The sequence below is a fragment of the Pelodiscus sinensis genome, chromosome 3 (assembly GCF_052426305.1).
Source record: "Pelodiscus sinensis isolate ZL-2025 chromosome 3, ASM5242630v1, whole genome shotgun sequence".
Classification (NCBI taxonomy): domain Eukaryota; kingdom Metazoa; phylum Chordata; order Testudines; family Trionychidae; genus Pelodiscus; species Pelodiscus sinensis.
Window position 1 is genome coordinate 113,965,026 of NC_143054.1, and position 15,510 is coordinate 113,980,535.

General features: G+C 40.9%; 1 protein-coding gene across 17 annotated transcripts in view; it reads left to right on the forward strand.

The window, feature by feature from the left end:
* Positions 1-15,510, forward strand: part of ARID1B (AT-rich interaction domain 1B) — a 451,067-nt gene that overhangs the window by 329,858 nt on the left and 105,699 nt on the right. For all 17 annotated transcript variants that reach the window (XM_075924505.2, XM_075924502.2, XM_075924499.2 and 14 more), the window contains one exon: positions 14,973-15,062. In XM_075924505.2, coding sequence (XP_075780620.2) covers positions 14,973-15,062 — 90 coding nt within the window. The remainder of the gene's footprint in view (positions 1-14,972; positions 15,063-15,510) is intronic.

Below are 15,510 nucleotides of genomic sequence, written 5' to 3' on the forward strand. Positions count from 1 at the left end.
AAGATGTAGTGGATATGATGTTAATTTCACTTTTCTTGCCTCCTGTGCCAGCCATTTCAGTTTACTAACAAAGCAAAAATGTAAATAAGCTTAACAGTTTTAGTTGTTGTTGTTGTTGTTTTAATTCTATTTCATTGGCCAAAGGCTTTCATCAGCTTTTTCTTCTCTGCGGTGTAAGCAGCAACAGTGTTTAAATATTTAGAAGGGCAAGAGCACTGTGGAGATTGCTGATAGGCCAGGAAGATGTTAACTCTTTTGTGTCTACAAGGATTTCAGGAGTTAAGCAACATTATTTTGGAAACCCTCTTCAAAGAGGTTTACTCTTTAAACACACTTAGGCATTTTTAACGTTAATTCTTCATGCATTCTGGATGTTGTGTTTAGACATATCTCAGGGCCTGTTCACATAGAAATTTAGTGCATAGCAAGCTGCAGTGTAAATCTATAGCCCAGCAGTGTGCCATGTACTAAGTGGCTGTGTGGGCTCAGTTTGCTGTGTCTTCATGTGGATAAGCTGTAAGGGGAAACAGTGGGTTTTCATTTGGGTGTTGGGATTTTGTGTTTAGCAGTTCTTGGCTATGTGTCTTCATTGCAAAAAAAGTGAAGGTTGTTTATAATCAAAAAATACAGTGCTGATTTTGCCTGATTTCCTCATGGAAAAAGCTGTAGTGCCTTGTCTCCATTAAGAGGTTGTCTATACATGGGCTATGTCTACACTGCAGGCTTCTTGCGCAAAACTGTTTTGCTCAAGAGTTCTTGCGCAAAAGGTCTCGCACAAGAGTGCATCCACACTGCCATGTGCTTTTGTGCAAGAGTGTCCATGGCAGTGTAGATGCTATCTTGTGAATAAAGCTCGGATGGCCGTTTTAGCAATAGGGGTTTCTTGTGAAAGAAAACCCTGTTGCCCATCCACACTGCCTTCTTGCACAAGAGCTCTTGCGCAAGAGGGCTTATTCCTCATGGGGAGAGGAATAACTCTTGCGCAAGAAGCCCTCTGTTCCGACGCTTTCCTGTAAATTTACTTGGACAAGAACGCGTATTCAGTGTAGAGTCTTCGCAAATTTTTGCACAAGGACAGCTATAGTGTAGACATAGCCATGGAGTTATTCGGGAGTTGTTGCTTTGTTCTGGTTTAACTTGGTCCATTTTGAAAGATCTTTAATAACCACAGGTGGTCAGTATCTCATTAGTACATCCCAGCTGTACAGCCATTCTTCTACTCACAGAGTGCACTATTTGAAAGGAATGGATATTTCTTGCTATGTAATCAACACAACTTCCTGAGTTTTTACCTTAACGTCTTCCATACATGTACTGACCACGCCTGAGTTTACTTAACTTCTAAGACCTGACAGGATTACAAAACAAAGTGATAGAGGTCAGAGCTACACTCTGGGATAAGTTCGAATTAAGATACGCAACTCCCACTATGTCAGTTGCGTAGCTGGAGTTGACACCTTGATTCAAACATTGGCATCATCCCCACAGCAGGAGGTCAGTGGGAGAAATGCTCCCGTTGACTTCCCCTACTCCTTGCAAGGAGTAGAAGTACCGACACCGATGGGGGCGCCTTCAGTGTTTGATTTAGCATGTACTTACTAGAGCTGCTAAATCAAATGCCAGAAAGTCAACCTCTGGAGCATCGATTCACGGGTAAATATAGATGCGGCCGTAGCTGCAGGCAGGAAGGAGGGAAGAGTGATGGGGGTGTCTCTGAAATGTTGTGGTTGGAAATCCAGCCCAGCTTCCTAATTTGCTATACAAACTAGGTAGTGGGCAGATCAGAAGGATTCATTAGGGGAGCAAGGAAAAAGTGAGTAAGAGTTAGTCTGTCATAGGGTAAAATGAGATTTCAGAGTAAGAATCAGAGCAGGAATGGCTGTCTCTTTCAAGTCTGACAAAAATTAAAGCCTGCAAAATAAAGTATTTCTAGACGCATGGCTGAACTTCAGAAGTTGATTGGAAAAGACTTTCAAACTACACTTCAGAAAATCACAGACTTCCTTCCCCAATGAGCCAAACTCTGTGTTTCTTACTTAGGGAAAAAAGAACTTGCTTTACTACCCTCTGTTACTGATCTATTTTAAATCATTTGTTGTTTCAGCACAATTATTTCAGTGAGATGATTACTATGTGAGTTGAATTTGTGAACCTTCATTTTTTTTGCAATAACTTTACGGGTGCTAGTAGTACCATTACAAATCAAGATGAGGATAATGTCCCTTTAAAATGGACATGGTCTTCCTACCTAGACAAAGATTATTTTAACACATCCATCAGTATTTCCCTCTTGGCTTCTCCGGAGGCAAAACTCCTGCAACAGCTTGTTGCAGTAAAATGCATGCTGTTTATTGGCAAGCAGACCAGAAAAAAACAAAACAAAACACAAAATGCCATTGACATAGCCATGTTTTTAATCACTAGCAGTGCACAAACTGTCTATTCAGCAGTTTTACAGCCCAACACTGCTTGCAAGGCTGTGGATTTCTCTTACAAGTGAAATATTAGAATGTTCCACATAGCAATAGTTTTAAATCCTTTTTCCAATTATTCTTAATGGCATTTAAAACTTTATACTGCAGTCCACTTCCGTTTGAAATGGGGAAAAAGAATAGGCAATTTTAAGTACTGTAGCTCTAGAGATATGTTTTGTTATATGAAGTATTTAACCTCTCTTACACTGTACTAGATCCAGTATGGCCATTTTTCAGTGTTCACAAGCACACAGTTTATAGGGAGGTCATTCAGGAGGAAGTCAAATGCTGCCTAGCTGATTAGCAGAGCACCCACAGATAGATGTTTATTTCTATTGATGGTGTACATTTGCACATGCCTTGGTGCACATACAAAAATATTCTGTGCTTGGATGGAAAAAATCTGCACATGAATGGAAACAATTAGAGGGAACATTGCCATTTTTAGGTTCCTATGTTGCCTGTTAAAAATCAGAGTCCTCAGTAATGATTACCATCTGAAGACTGATTGGCCAGTGTGAAATGAGTTCCGTTCTTAGGGGACAATTGTCCATGTCACAAACAAACTCTATCAGAACTGGTTCCTTGTTTGCACTCTCATCGGAGAGGTCATTTCTCGAATTGGTGTCTCCAGAACAGAGTTGAGGTACGGTGGCAAGGAAGAAGCATTAAGGAAGCTTAAACTGCTACTGTCCATGATGTCCTTTGTTGAATACAGAAAAATTCAGATTCCAGGAGTGACCGTCCAGTACTTTTGAACATCACAAAATTAAGTTGAAAACAAAGAAACAACTAGCTAACCAGAAAATATAATTATTTAAAACACTCTCTCTTATTGCTTTTAAGTTTTCTCTGTTGTTTAACATACTATATATGGGTATGTCTACACTACCCTCCTAATTCGAAATAGGAGGGTAATGTAGGCATACCGCAATTGCAAATGAAGCCCGGGATTTGAATTTCCCGGGCTTCATTTGCATAAGCGGGGCTCCGCCATTTTTAAATCCCCGCTCGTTCGAACCCTGTGCCGCGCGGCTACACGCGGCACGAACTAGGTAGTTCGAACTAGGAAGCCTAGTTCGAACTACTTAGTTCGTGCCGCGTGTAGCCGCGCGGCACAGGGTTCGAACGAGCGGGGATTTTAAAATGGCGGAGCCCCGCTTATGCAAATGAAGCCCGGGAAATTCAAATCCCGGGCTTCATTTGCAATTGCGGTATGCCTACATTACCCTCCTATTTCGAATTAGGAGGGTAGTGTAGACATACCCAAAGTCTTTAGTGACAAGGGTATGGAAACCCAATTGAAGTCTTTGAATAAGTACTATAGTATATGCATTTTGGTTCACGTACAAAGTTCAGTATACCTACTGAAGCTACCAAAAATATGAAAATCATTCTTGTCATGTCTTGTGGTGATGCATTACATCCTGAGGTCAACCGTAGAGTGAGCACATTTTGCTTCTAATTTTAGCAGTTACTATTTGCGTCCCTTGTTTAATATGTGATGCTTGCAACCCACTCATGTCTCCGCCAAACAACACATTACAGTGACCATGCTTACTTTATGGGAAAATTAAGTTCTATTTTATAATCTTACACAAGATAATTTACCTGGCATTGCTTGGGTCCTTGTGAAGGCTCAGAGCAAGGGGTGAGGGTGCAGGACTCAGGGCAGGGGGTTGAGAAATGTGCGGATGGGGGGCTCAGGGCAGGGAGGGAAATGTGGGAGGTAAAGGAGTCTGGGTAGGGTTTTGGAAGGTATGAAGGGGCTCAGAGCAAGGTGTGGGGACGCTGAAGTCTGGGTAGGGTGTGGTGGTGCAGGAGTCAGGGCAGGGTGTGTTTGGGGGTGTAGCAATCAGGGCAGGGAATTAGGAGGTGGGGGGGGCAGGACAGCCCCAAGGCCAGCCAGAGGTTAGTGGTGGTGGAGGCTGTTTGCCCAGCCCTGGACAGTGGCTCCATCCTGGGGTCAGTGGCCAGCAGGGCTCCTCCTGGTGTCTGGCATTGGGGCCGAGGGCTGTAGGGAGTGGTTTGGGCTCTGGCTTTGGGACAGGAGGGCCACTTACCCGTGGCAGATGGCCAGAAACATGTGACTGTCTCCCTGTGGTCCCCCCACGCTTGCTGCCTCCATATGGTTATTCCAGAGCATAACAGTCCCTACTATCAGACTCCCCCTCCCTTCCGTGTTATGGAAAACAGTTGGATTCCAGGCACATCCCATTGTCCTGGCACAAGCAAACTCTGACCTTGCTCTAAGTTATGATAACAGGAAGCTGCATATCAAATTTGGTGGTCCTAGCTCTTACCATTTTGGAGGAGTTTTTAAACTGACTGACAGGTAGATAGACAAACAGATGCACAAAGTTTCTAAAATATATTGTAAGATGTAGCCAAACTTTAATTCTTTCCTTTTAATTTCATGTATGGTCACGATAAGATAGGAGTGGATATTGTCTTGAATGGAAAGACTTCCTTTCCCTCCCTTGTGCTTTGCATTATTGAGTAATGATTCATGGCTTTACAGGGAAAGTTAGTCAGTTACCCCCCACTTTAACACTTAATTATTGTTGAACATACATCGATAAAGCTTTCCATAAATCTAGCTCAAAGTGTATTTTGTTGTTCTGGGGTAGAGTGGTCTCTCTCTGCTTACTTTTTCTGTAGGCTGGATATCACTATTGCTCCTCCTGGAAATGATCTAGTGTGGGGTTGCTCTGTAAGTAGCATCTTTGTCTTTGGGAAGATGTTGTATGCCCTTACTTGGAGCAAGGTATCAGAATAAAGCTTGGTGCATTAAATATAGGCAAGATAATAAAATGGGATTTGTCCAGCAAATAAATTGATTTTGCTAAGGTGCACACCCCACCAATTTCAATCATGGCTAGGTTTTTTTTAGAAAAATGAATTTAAAACAAGAAATATCTTATTCTTCTTTGTAACAAAATTTGTGTAGACTGGCTGTTACCTTGCAGTATGTGTGTGGAGCATTGATAGTTCTGTGCAATAGTCAGATATGAAACTCAGGTATCAGACATGGTTTTTAAAAACTAAACAGACAAAAACTTTCTCTGATGGTGAGTTTTTATGTTCATTTCCTCATCCCCAGATAGCTCAAATTATTGTGATGTGTTGATTGATTACAGCAGTTAAGTTTCTTAGTAATCAGTTTCATCACTTATTCTCAATTCACATTTGCACCTTTGATTTCTCTTCCACAACACAGTGATGTGAGTTGTCGTTGACTAATGAAGAACAGAATTGGTTTCGGCATGAGACAAACGGAATGCCGACACCAATCCCAAAATGCATTAATCTTTAATAATCCACATCTGCATGTTTATAAATGATATAACCAGGGGTTGCTAATGTTGATACGTCCCCTTCTAAACAGAAACTGACAGAGAAGTTCGTATTTGCAAACTACATTAAGGGCATATGGCTGAATGTTCTGTGTGTGACCTTGCAGAAGGTACTAAATTTATGGAAGTTTAAGTTGATTAAAAATACATGAAGAATTGCTAGGCTCCAGCACTAGTCTTTTGGGTTTCCCGTTGTTGGGCAATCTTAAAAATGGCATGACAGATCCTGTCTCGAGGAAAGTCAGATTAATAAAATGCTGTTTATAATCTGCTTTACCTTCTGATGCCTTTACTCATAATGTCCTAGACATGCTTTTTCTTCCTGTTGAGCCCAAGTGTTTGTTGTGATGAGATGCTCATGTTATTCACGATGCTCTTGCAATGAAGCTTGTTACTCATGGCAGTGAGAAGGGATTAAAGTTGCAAAGTTAGGGTACGTCTACACAGCAGTGTTATTTCGGAATAACTGATGATATTCCAAAATAACAAAGAGCATGTCTACACCAGTGTTCCCTCTAAACTGCGTGGCAGCACAGCTTCAGGGGTGATGAATCAGCCCCACCCAGTCAGAGGCTCAGGACTCTGTGCAGGGAGCTGACTGGGTGGGGCTGATTAATCACCTGTGAAGCTGTGCTGCCCTGCAGCTTAGTCTACACTACAAACTTTTATTTCAAAATAATGTCGAACTGGAGGACTTCTTACTCCAACTCACGGGAACCCTCGTTTCACGAGGAGTAAGGGAAGTCGAAGGAAGAGCGTTTGTCCTTTGACTTCCTGCTGCGTAGATCGCGCCTAAAGCTGAGTTAAGCTATTTCAACTCAAGCTACGCAATTGACGTAGTTTATGTTGTGTATCTTAATTCAACATTAGCCCTGCTGTATAGATGTATCCTTAGAGTTGAGCACAGAACAGAAGACACACAGATAAACTGCTTCAGTGCTGCAGATCAGCACTGTTCCAGTTTCCACCTGCTTGCCGGAACGTGAAAGGGAATAGAAAGGAGAGATGGTGAGAAAGATTGAGAGAAGAAAGAAGGGCCTGTGGAAGTGTGGAACTAGCTTAAATTTAGCAGATGATGCCACTTCACCTATCTTTGGCCACCCCTGCTGATCCCCAAGCATAGACAAGACTATATTCTGGACAGTCTTCATCAATGGTGGGCAATCTGCAGCCCTCGGTGGTTTCACCTCCAGCCCGGGCACCTCCTATCTGCTCCCTTCCACCATACACTTCTTGCACTCTAGGACATTGGAGCCCAGTACTTCCTTCTCCTCTCCCTCCCTCCCTTCCTTCCTCCCAGTTCTTTCAGACTGCCATGAATCCACTGATTCACACTCTGTCCCTGCTCCTCCCTCTCCCTCCCAGAGTTTAACTGCTCAGCGGATTCATGGTGCTCTGAAAGTGCTGAGAGAGAGAGGAGAAAGTACCGAGCTCCAGTGCCCCAGTGAGCGAGAGGCACAAGGGGAAAGGGATCCTGTGGCATGCACGGGCCACAGGAGGAACCCTAGTGGGCCGCAGGTTGCCCACCATTGGATCATGCGGCCCATGGTGATGGAGGGCCACTCATGTGGCCCACTCATTAGTCTTGGTTGGCCATCGCTGGTCTTCATCCATACTTATGAGTCAGCAACATTTGTTGATTTGGAGTTATTCCCGAGTATAGATGGGTGCTGCATGAAGAAATGAAAGGGGGCTCCAAGAACATTTTTTACCCTGTCTGTTGTGTCCTATATTGTTTTCACATAGAAGATGTGAACTTCCAATGATTCTAGGTGAACTACCAATATATGCCTTTTGTTATGTTAAAATGGTGATGCAGATCTGTTTTTATTAGGAAATAATTCCTATGAATTTATACCTAGCTCTTATGCATAGTGTTTTTCAAGCTCTTGAGTATAGTAGAGTGAAGCAAAATCAGGTTCGAGAATACTTCTCCTTATAAGTTATAAAATGTCTTGAAAGAATTATCATGAATAGTAAAATTGCCTTCCCTTAGAACTTACATTAACTTTCTAAATTAAATTCTTAATGTTTTATCTGTTAGGAGTATGAAGGGAAGGGTTTCATTTTAGAAAATAGAGAAGTTGAATGTAATACTAGGAGGCAAGGCAACTTCCCTATCTTTTGTTAAAAGCATTCAATTGCTTACCGCTTGAATCAATTGCAAATTAAAATGTTTATTAATTGAAATATAGCTCACAATTAAAAACACATTTGTTTTCACTAGCTAGAACACATGGTTTACCACATTTACAAAGATGTATAGTAATGTATCAAGTATTCCTACAAGGTTAGCCCATACTCATGCAAATCTCACTGAAATCACAGGTGAAAAGGACAGAGTAAGAACTGCAGTAAGGATTTCAAGATTTGGCTCACACATTAAATAATGGTGTAGAATTTTTTGCAATATCATCTGTGAGGTGCTTGGCCACTATGCATTATTTTCTGTCTTGTATGTTATTCAGCAAATACAAGAATAATTAAAATAATTGTAGAAATGTGATGAAATGTGTTGGACTGGCTTTATTTCTTTGTCCCCTTTGCCCCTCTGCAACCCCCTCAGATTTGCACACTTGTGTTGGATGTTTTTGGGGGCACAGAGAGAAAAATCTATGAAGGGACTTTTTGCTGGGGAGGTTCAAATGAGACTTCTAAAAAAAGTCAGTAGGTTGGCTTTGAAAAGGCCTATCTAATATGAAGCAGTGCTTGAGTGGGAAAAAAGGGAGCAAGTGCCTCATCTAATCTTTCTCCTGGGGACCCAGGTGGACAAATTGGCAACCCTGTTCACAGCCTTTCTTTATCCCCCTCCCCTTTGTACCATAAGAACTGCTAATCGGATCCATGCTGCTGCAACTGTGGTTAGTTATTAACAGAATAAAAGCAGATTTCTTCAAAAGAACGGATGAGGGGAAACGACTGTACAAAATTGCAAGGTTGTTAGAATCTTAAATGCACAGCAGTCGATTTTTCCCCCTATTCTGAATTATACGATGAATACAGTCTTTCATCTGTCACTGTGCCTATTTCTTCAGAAGGCAGCCAAATATTAAGCTTCTCAAACAGAAAAAGAGGGGGGGGGGGAGATGTAAGAGGAACAACATTGGGGAGGAGGAAGAATAAGAAACGGAGGAGGAGAAATCAGGTTTTGTTTTTATTAATTTGGCCTGGTGAGAGAAATATGAGCTACCCTACTCAATTCAGTTCCTGTTCTTCCCGCCCCAGCCACCATCTCTGAATACAAGGATTAGAAAAGACTTAACTAGTTGCTCTCCTGAGCTGTATGATTCTGGACTGGTCTCCAGCAGAAATCTCGCATGCTCTGGTAGCTCCCCAGATTAATGCAAAGAGTGCATTAAGTGAGCAAAGGTGAAAGTGGAAAGAAATAGATCCCCAAAATGAAACTTCTCTGTATCTAAATTACAAATCTAAAGTAGGTGGTGTTATAAGGGTGGGGGCTAATTCAAGATTACATCACTAAAGCCCCTGTTGAGGAGCAAAGCCCTATTTAGTAAAACACTTAAGCACATGCTCAACTTTAAAGTAAATTAGCACTTAAACACTTTGCGCATTGATTCTAAAGAGCACCATCCTTTGAGATATTGAATGCTTTCTACATTCCTATTGTATTAGAGCATTTGGGGCACTCAAGGTGCATCTACACAGCACCCTAAACTCAAAATAGCTTATTTTGAAATTTGGTGCATCTACACAGCGCCAAATTTCGAAATAACTCACTATTTTGAGCCATCTCTTATCCCTCGTGCAACGCGGTTTACTGGAATGGCGAAATAGTGTGCTCGTTATTTTAAAAAATATTTCGAAATAGTGGGCGGCTTGTGTAGAAGCAGGGTAGCTATTTTGAGATACCTCTAGTTTCCTGAAATAGCCATGCAGTGTAGACGTAACCTCAATGTCTCATAGAATGTGTGTAGCAACAAGGTAGATTTGGATCCTAGTTCCCGAATCCCTATAATGCTTCCTCTGCTGCACTGGATCAAAGGTCTCCTCTTTCTTGTTGTATGTTTGCTCCAAGGAAGTTCACTTCTTTGTGAATTGTAAATGTAACCACTCCCATCTTGTTACAATCTTCTGTTTAATACTTTTTCAGCAATTTTTTCCCAACTTTGTTCTGTCAAGCTTTCTGAAAAGTACAAGTTAGCTCTTCCTGCCTCTGCATTTAACCCAAGATATTTTTATATGCAGAAAAATCATAGTCAGTCATTATATTAAGTCTAAATGCTTTCTCCTATTTCTCTCACCGTACATTTTTCTAATAAAAGGTTGATTTTAAAAAATAATACAATCTAATAGTTACTTATGTGCTCCCACTTTTTGATATTTTAACAAAGTATAGTTATCTGAGTTTTAAAAGCTTCTATTTTATATGCACCAGTAGTTTCATAAAGATTTTTATAGGCACTGCATTCCACACTCTTTACAGTACAGTATAGCTAGAACACAGTGCTACTGATTTGAATAATACTCCTTCTATGAAGATTTAAATGTGACTGTACTAAACCTACAGAAGTGGAATAGTATGTCATTGCCTAGTATTTTAACATACTTTACCCTATTTGCTGTGCTTTTGCATAATAAAAATTCTGTGCGACATATACAGTAGTGTTTATCCTGTATAAATTCTGGCAGATGGAATATCTCATCAGTTTATCAACAATGCTACACAAAGGCATGGGAAAAGGTCAACTCTGTTAAAAGTTCAGTTTGTATTGCATTGGGTCAAAAAGATGCAGTAGTTTGTCAGTGGAAAAAAAATGTTTTTTCTTTCAAATAGCCATGGTTAACATACAAAACCACTTATTTTCATTTTTGCAACTTTTCTTTCCAAAATTAAATAGAAAAATCTGTTAATATGGTATTAAAAGTAGACTGTAATAGGAGGTAGGGGAGGGAAAGTTTGTGTCCATTCTTCTTTTTGCTCTTTTGTCTTGTGGCCAGAAAGGGAGACTGGATTGGCTGGTTATTTTAGCAGTTACTTCTTCTTTTGTTACCTTAGCAGTATCTGGAATGTCTGATCTCCCCTAGATGTGCTGAAAAGCTTTAGCATCTCAAAAATGCATACTTAGAGGTTTTTTAAGCTTCACGTTGAAAATTTGGCAGGACTTGAATTAATAATGAAGGCCCCAATCCCGCAACACACTGTTCACGAAGGTAGACCAGCTGTGATTGCTCACAGCCTCATTAAGTGCAGCAAATAAACAATAAAGCCCAGAGTTTTAACTTATTTGAATATAAATCAATTCTCAGTTAATTACGCTTTACTTCCTAGAGTATTTAGATTGTAAATTCTTTGTTTTGAGTTTGTACAGCCACTAGCACAATTGGGGTCCTGCTCCATGTTTGGAGCTCCTAGGAGCCATCGCGTCACAAATAATAATAAAAACAATGATCAGAGAAAGAAAAAGCATAAACCTTTTTAAAGAAACAACCAACCTTGCAGGTCATCTTTATATTTCAGAAAGAAACCACAGAAGCACCTACTCTTTTTTCTTTTGTGGGTCATTGTTAAGGGTTAAAGAATGATCTTACAATTCTCCTTCCTTTTGTTGCTTTTGGTCTAATTTATAATCCACAGCAGCACCAGTTAAAATAATCTCTCTTCAAATCTCAGTGTTGATCTGCTCATTGTTTATAGAAATAATTTTCTCTTGCGGCATAGCCAAATTTTGTTCTAAAGCTTTTATTAAATAAGGGGGGAGATTTCCAAAGTACCCCCTTTATAAATAAATAAATACTTGTGCAAATGGTTACGGGTGCCATTCTTTTTATTTCAGAAACTCCTGACTTGACATTTCTGACAGGATGCAGATGAAATTGATTTCTCTAGCGTGTAATTTACATACACTTGATCCTGAAGTTTGATATTGCAAGTATTGTGCTTGCATGACTGTACACACAGGATAAGATGCTTGCTCAACAATTGACATTAGTATTAGTGTTAAAAATTAGAGAGGGAGAAAGATTTTACAAGATGCATTTTATTTTGCATCTCATAGTAAATGGATGCAAAATAAACTATACAGTCTATAAACTATACTCCTATTTGGTTTTTAATAGTTACCAATGGAATTTCTATCCCAGCCCTTACAGGAGTGGCCATCTTTAGGCTGTCCAGTGCAACCAGCATTCCCCCAGCCTCTTTTAGTAACTTATAAAGTCATAGATGGCTTTGATAAAACATGTTTTAGGTTTACTTGAAATATTCTATCTGATAGTAATGCCTCAGGCATACACAGTGTAAGTGCTAGTGCCCTGTGTTAACATGGAATTACTGTTTATTTACAGTCTTGAGTCACTGAATCCTTTCTGTCATGCACAAGTGTTCATTATAATGTAGGCACTTACTGTCTTGCTACAGTCCTTTCCTGAGTGGCATTAAAAAAATAAGTCAGTATTTTGTTCTCGTGTGCTTTAGAGTTCCTAAATGGCTGTGGATCCAAAGCCCCAGGCACTGAATATTTCATAGCAGTGCCATGTTTGGTCTTTTGGAGAAAGAGCTCTGCCTCTAGACTTGCATTTGCATTCTCTTGCGAAGGGCAGAAATGAAGCAGTTGTCATATCCCATCATGGTACTGCACTCTATGAGTTTTAGTGCAAATGCTTTCCATCCAAATGGCTAAGCAAGTTTTAAATTTTACTTTAAAAGTTATAGTTTGTTTCTTTGTATTGTATATAAACCTAAAGTATCTTTCAAAACCAGTGGCTAATTTCTCTGACACAGTGCAAATGGGGGCGGAGTAATTCATAGCACTTCATTGCCATTCTGTGGTTTTCCCATAGCATTTAGGTATTTCGTAGTTCTACAGAAAGAGCAACCCATTACTGATACTTTTGGGGACAAATCTTAATTGCTACAGAAATAATCACAGGATTTTTACCTCAACCAGTAAAAAGGTGGTAATTAAGCAAAAGGAAATGGTGCTCTGCGCGCAAAATCTATTTCACATTTTTATTCTTGCTACATTTTAAAAAAGGAAATCAGTCGGAAAATAATCCATTCGTTTTGATGAGTTTCAAGCTCTCTGCTGCTGTTTATATCACATTTGTCACTGCAGTGTCTGATGCCCTAACATACCTATTTTGTTGCTTAATCTGAGCTGGTCCTTCAGCTGCTTTGGCTGTCAAGAGCAGCCACATCTCAAAATCTGCAGTGAAGGAAAGTCCCAGGACATACCTGAAACTTGCTCTCCTTTCTGCTTAGGCTGTGGCAGTTCAATTGCTTGGTGTGAACCAGTCACCATTTTACAACAGCATAAGAAATGGTGCTTAATCATACATACAAAGCACTGTGAAGGCTGAGATGGATCCCAGAGAAGTGGATTATTAGTGTTATTCATCAGTACAATAAACACAGGCAGCAGGTGAAGCCTCTCCTGGCAGAAACTAGGTCCAGGATCTACTCCCGCTGCAGCTCTGCATTTAAACTGTATTAGGAGCTAGGCGGGCAGGCATCCCGTCTCAGTTCAGGCTCGTGCCAAGTCCAGGAGCACAGACATAAACAAAACCCCTGGATAGGGATTGCTGCTCTGTATCACAAGCAGCACTTGGGGCAACAGGCAGCCAGTCCGCAAGGGGAGCTGGTTTTTGTACAGGCTCCTATCACGGACCAGTTCCTGCTTTACATCCCATGCTTCTGCCTCTGATACAGAGACAGTAGCGTGCAGTGGCAGCAGGCTCCTTGGGAATGGAATCAGAGCGCACTGGCTGCTGGCTCTGCCCCTGCGTACTATAGAATAGTTGAGTAACTGATAAGAATTCATGAGGTTAATCAACTATTCAATTTAACATCCCTACTCCACTCTAGGTCCCACCCCTATTCTGTCCCTTGTCCACTTGGCCTGCCGCCCAGCACAGCCCTCCTTTCCTTCCCCTCCTCCCCTGTAAGGTCCCCACTGCCCGCTGTGTTCCTCCTCTCCTCCACCTTTACCCCAGTAAGGCTCCCCCTCACTGCTCCCTGCATCCATCCTCTCCTCCTCCCTTGGGGGGAGGGGTGTTGAGAAGTGATGGGGACCTCCAAAGAGGGGAAGTGGGCTGGAAGAGAGGAGGGATTCACCAGGCAGCAGCAGGTGTGGGGCAGGAGGACTCAGGGTAGTGGCAGACAGGGAGAGGAAGAGGCAGAGTACAGGCACGACCACCTTGGCTCAAGTTTCCTGCGATGGGTTGGTGGTGACTGTGCCAAGGAAGGCATACCAGCCTGTTATACCCGCCAGCCTGCCCTGGCCTGTTATACCCGCCACCCATGATTTGCTGTGTGTGTAATAGTGTTGAAGGAAGAAAGACCCAGTTCTACTAAGCCTCATGTATTTGAGAATCTGTGCTCCTTGGAATCACAAGTGAAAATTTTGACAGTGTTGTTTGTGTTCTTATCCTTACAGGATAGGTAAACTGTGGTCTATGCAGGTTGTTGATTGTGAGGTTTGAGCTTTTTTTTCAAACATGAACTTAAAATTGGGACAGATCTGCGCTTTGTGTATATGAAAGACACCATGCTGTTTTTTAATAAAGAGTAATTTTTTGCCTTTGAATAATAAGATACCCCATATCTTTGTGATCTCACATACATCATGCTTTCACAGTGTGGGCATACTTTCTTTTTTTTATTTCTGTCTCACACTTGGACATTCAAATATATTAAGTTCAATTCATTGAAAGATTTTTTTTCAAACTGTTGTTGTTAGTCTTTTCTGTATTGACTGAATTTTTTATTGGTTATATTGTTGGCAGCAGTCCATGTCTGCCTGGCTGGAGGCCAGTTTAAACTCGGCAGGGTGAGCCCTATTGTTCAGCAGACTTGGATTTTGTTAAACTCTCTAACAGAAATATGTGTCAGGAGATTTGCAGCTGTAAATTGGATCATGTCAGTAAGGTTGAGAACTCGCTCAATAGAAAATTGAACATTTTGGCAGGCCTGTTGCTAAATATGTTCATGCACACTTCCTCCTTGGGTTGCCAAAAAAAAATCAGGTGTGAAAAAACCTTGACCTGTTGAGTTGTCTTCAATGTATACAATTTCCACTTTCTTTGATGTTTAGTGGTTTTTACAAATGCAACAGGTTGTGGTTTTGCATATTGTATCGTTAATGGAAAGTCTGTTTTTAAATAATCTCTCTGTGTGTTGCAGGTAGTCAGATGCCACCTCAGCCTCCTGGTAGCCAATCAGAGTCCAGCTCTCATCCTGCCTTGAGCCAGTCACCAATGCCACAAGATCGAGGTTTGTTAGATTTTTTTGCTTATAATTTAGTTTACTCCTGGTATAACTCTTAATCGCAGGAGCACATTAGTAGATGGGGGAGGGTGTCACAAATTTGTTTTTCTGGGTAGAATAATAACAGCCTTCTTTTAAATAGATTGGGGGGGAGCATTATTCTCTTTTGGGAGGACTAAGTGAACAGGGGGATTTACCAAAACACAGTTAGAGGAAAGTCTTTTTCAAAATATTGTAAATAGCAGGAATTGTAAAAGGATTCTGCTGCAAAGTCTAAATGTTCTTCCAATTTCAAATAAAATATTTAATCTTAAATACCTAATTTGGACTTTAATTTCTGTAGAATTGAAATATTATCTGCTTTATAGACCACAGTTTTCTCACTTTAGCAAAACTCTGTTGGGACTATCACATGTCTTTGGACGTAGGCTATGTCTGGTCTACACCCTAAGGT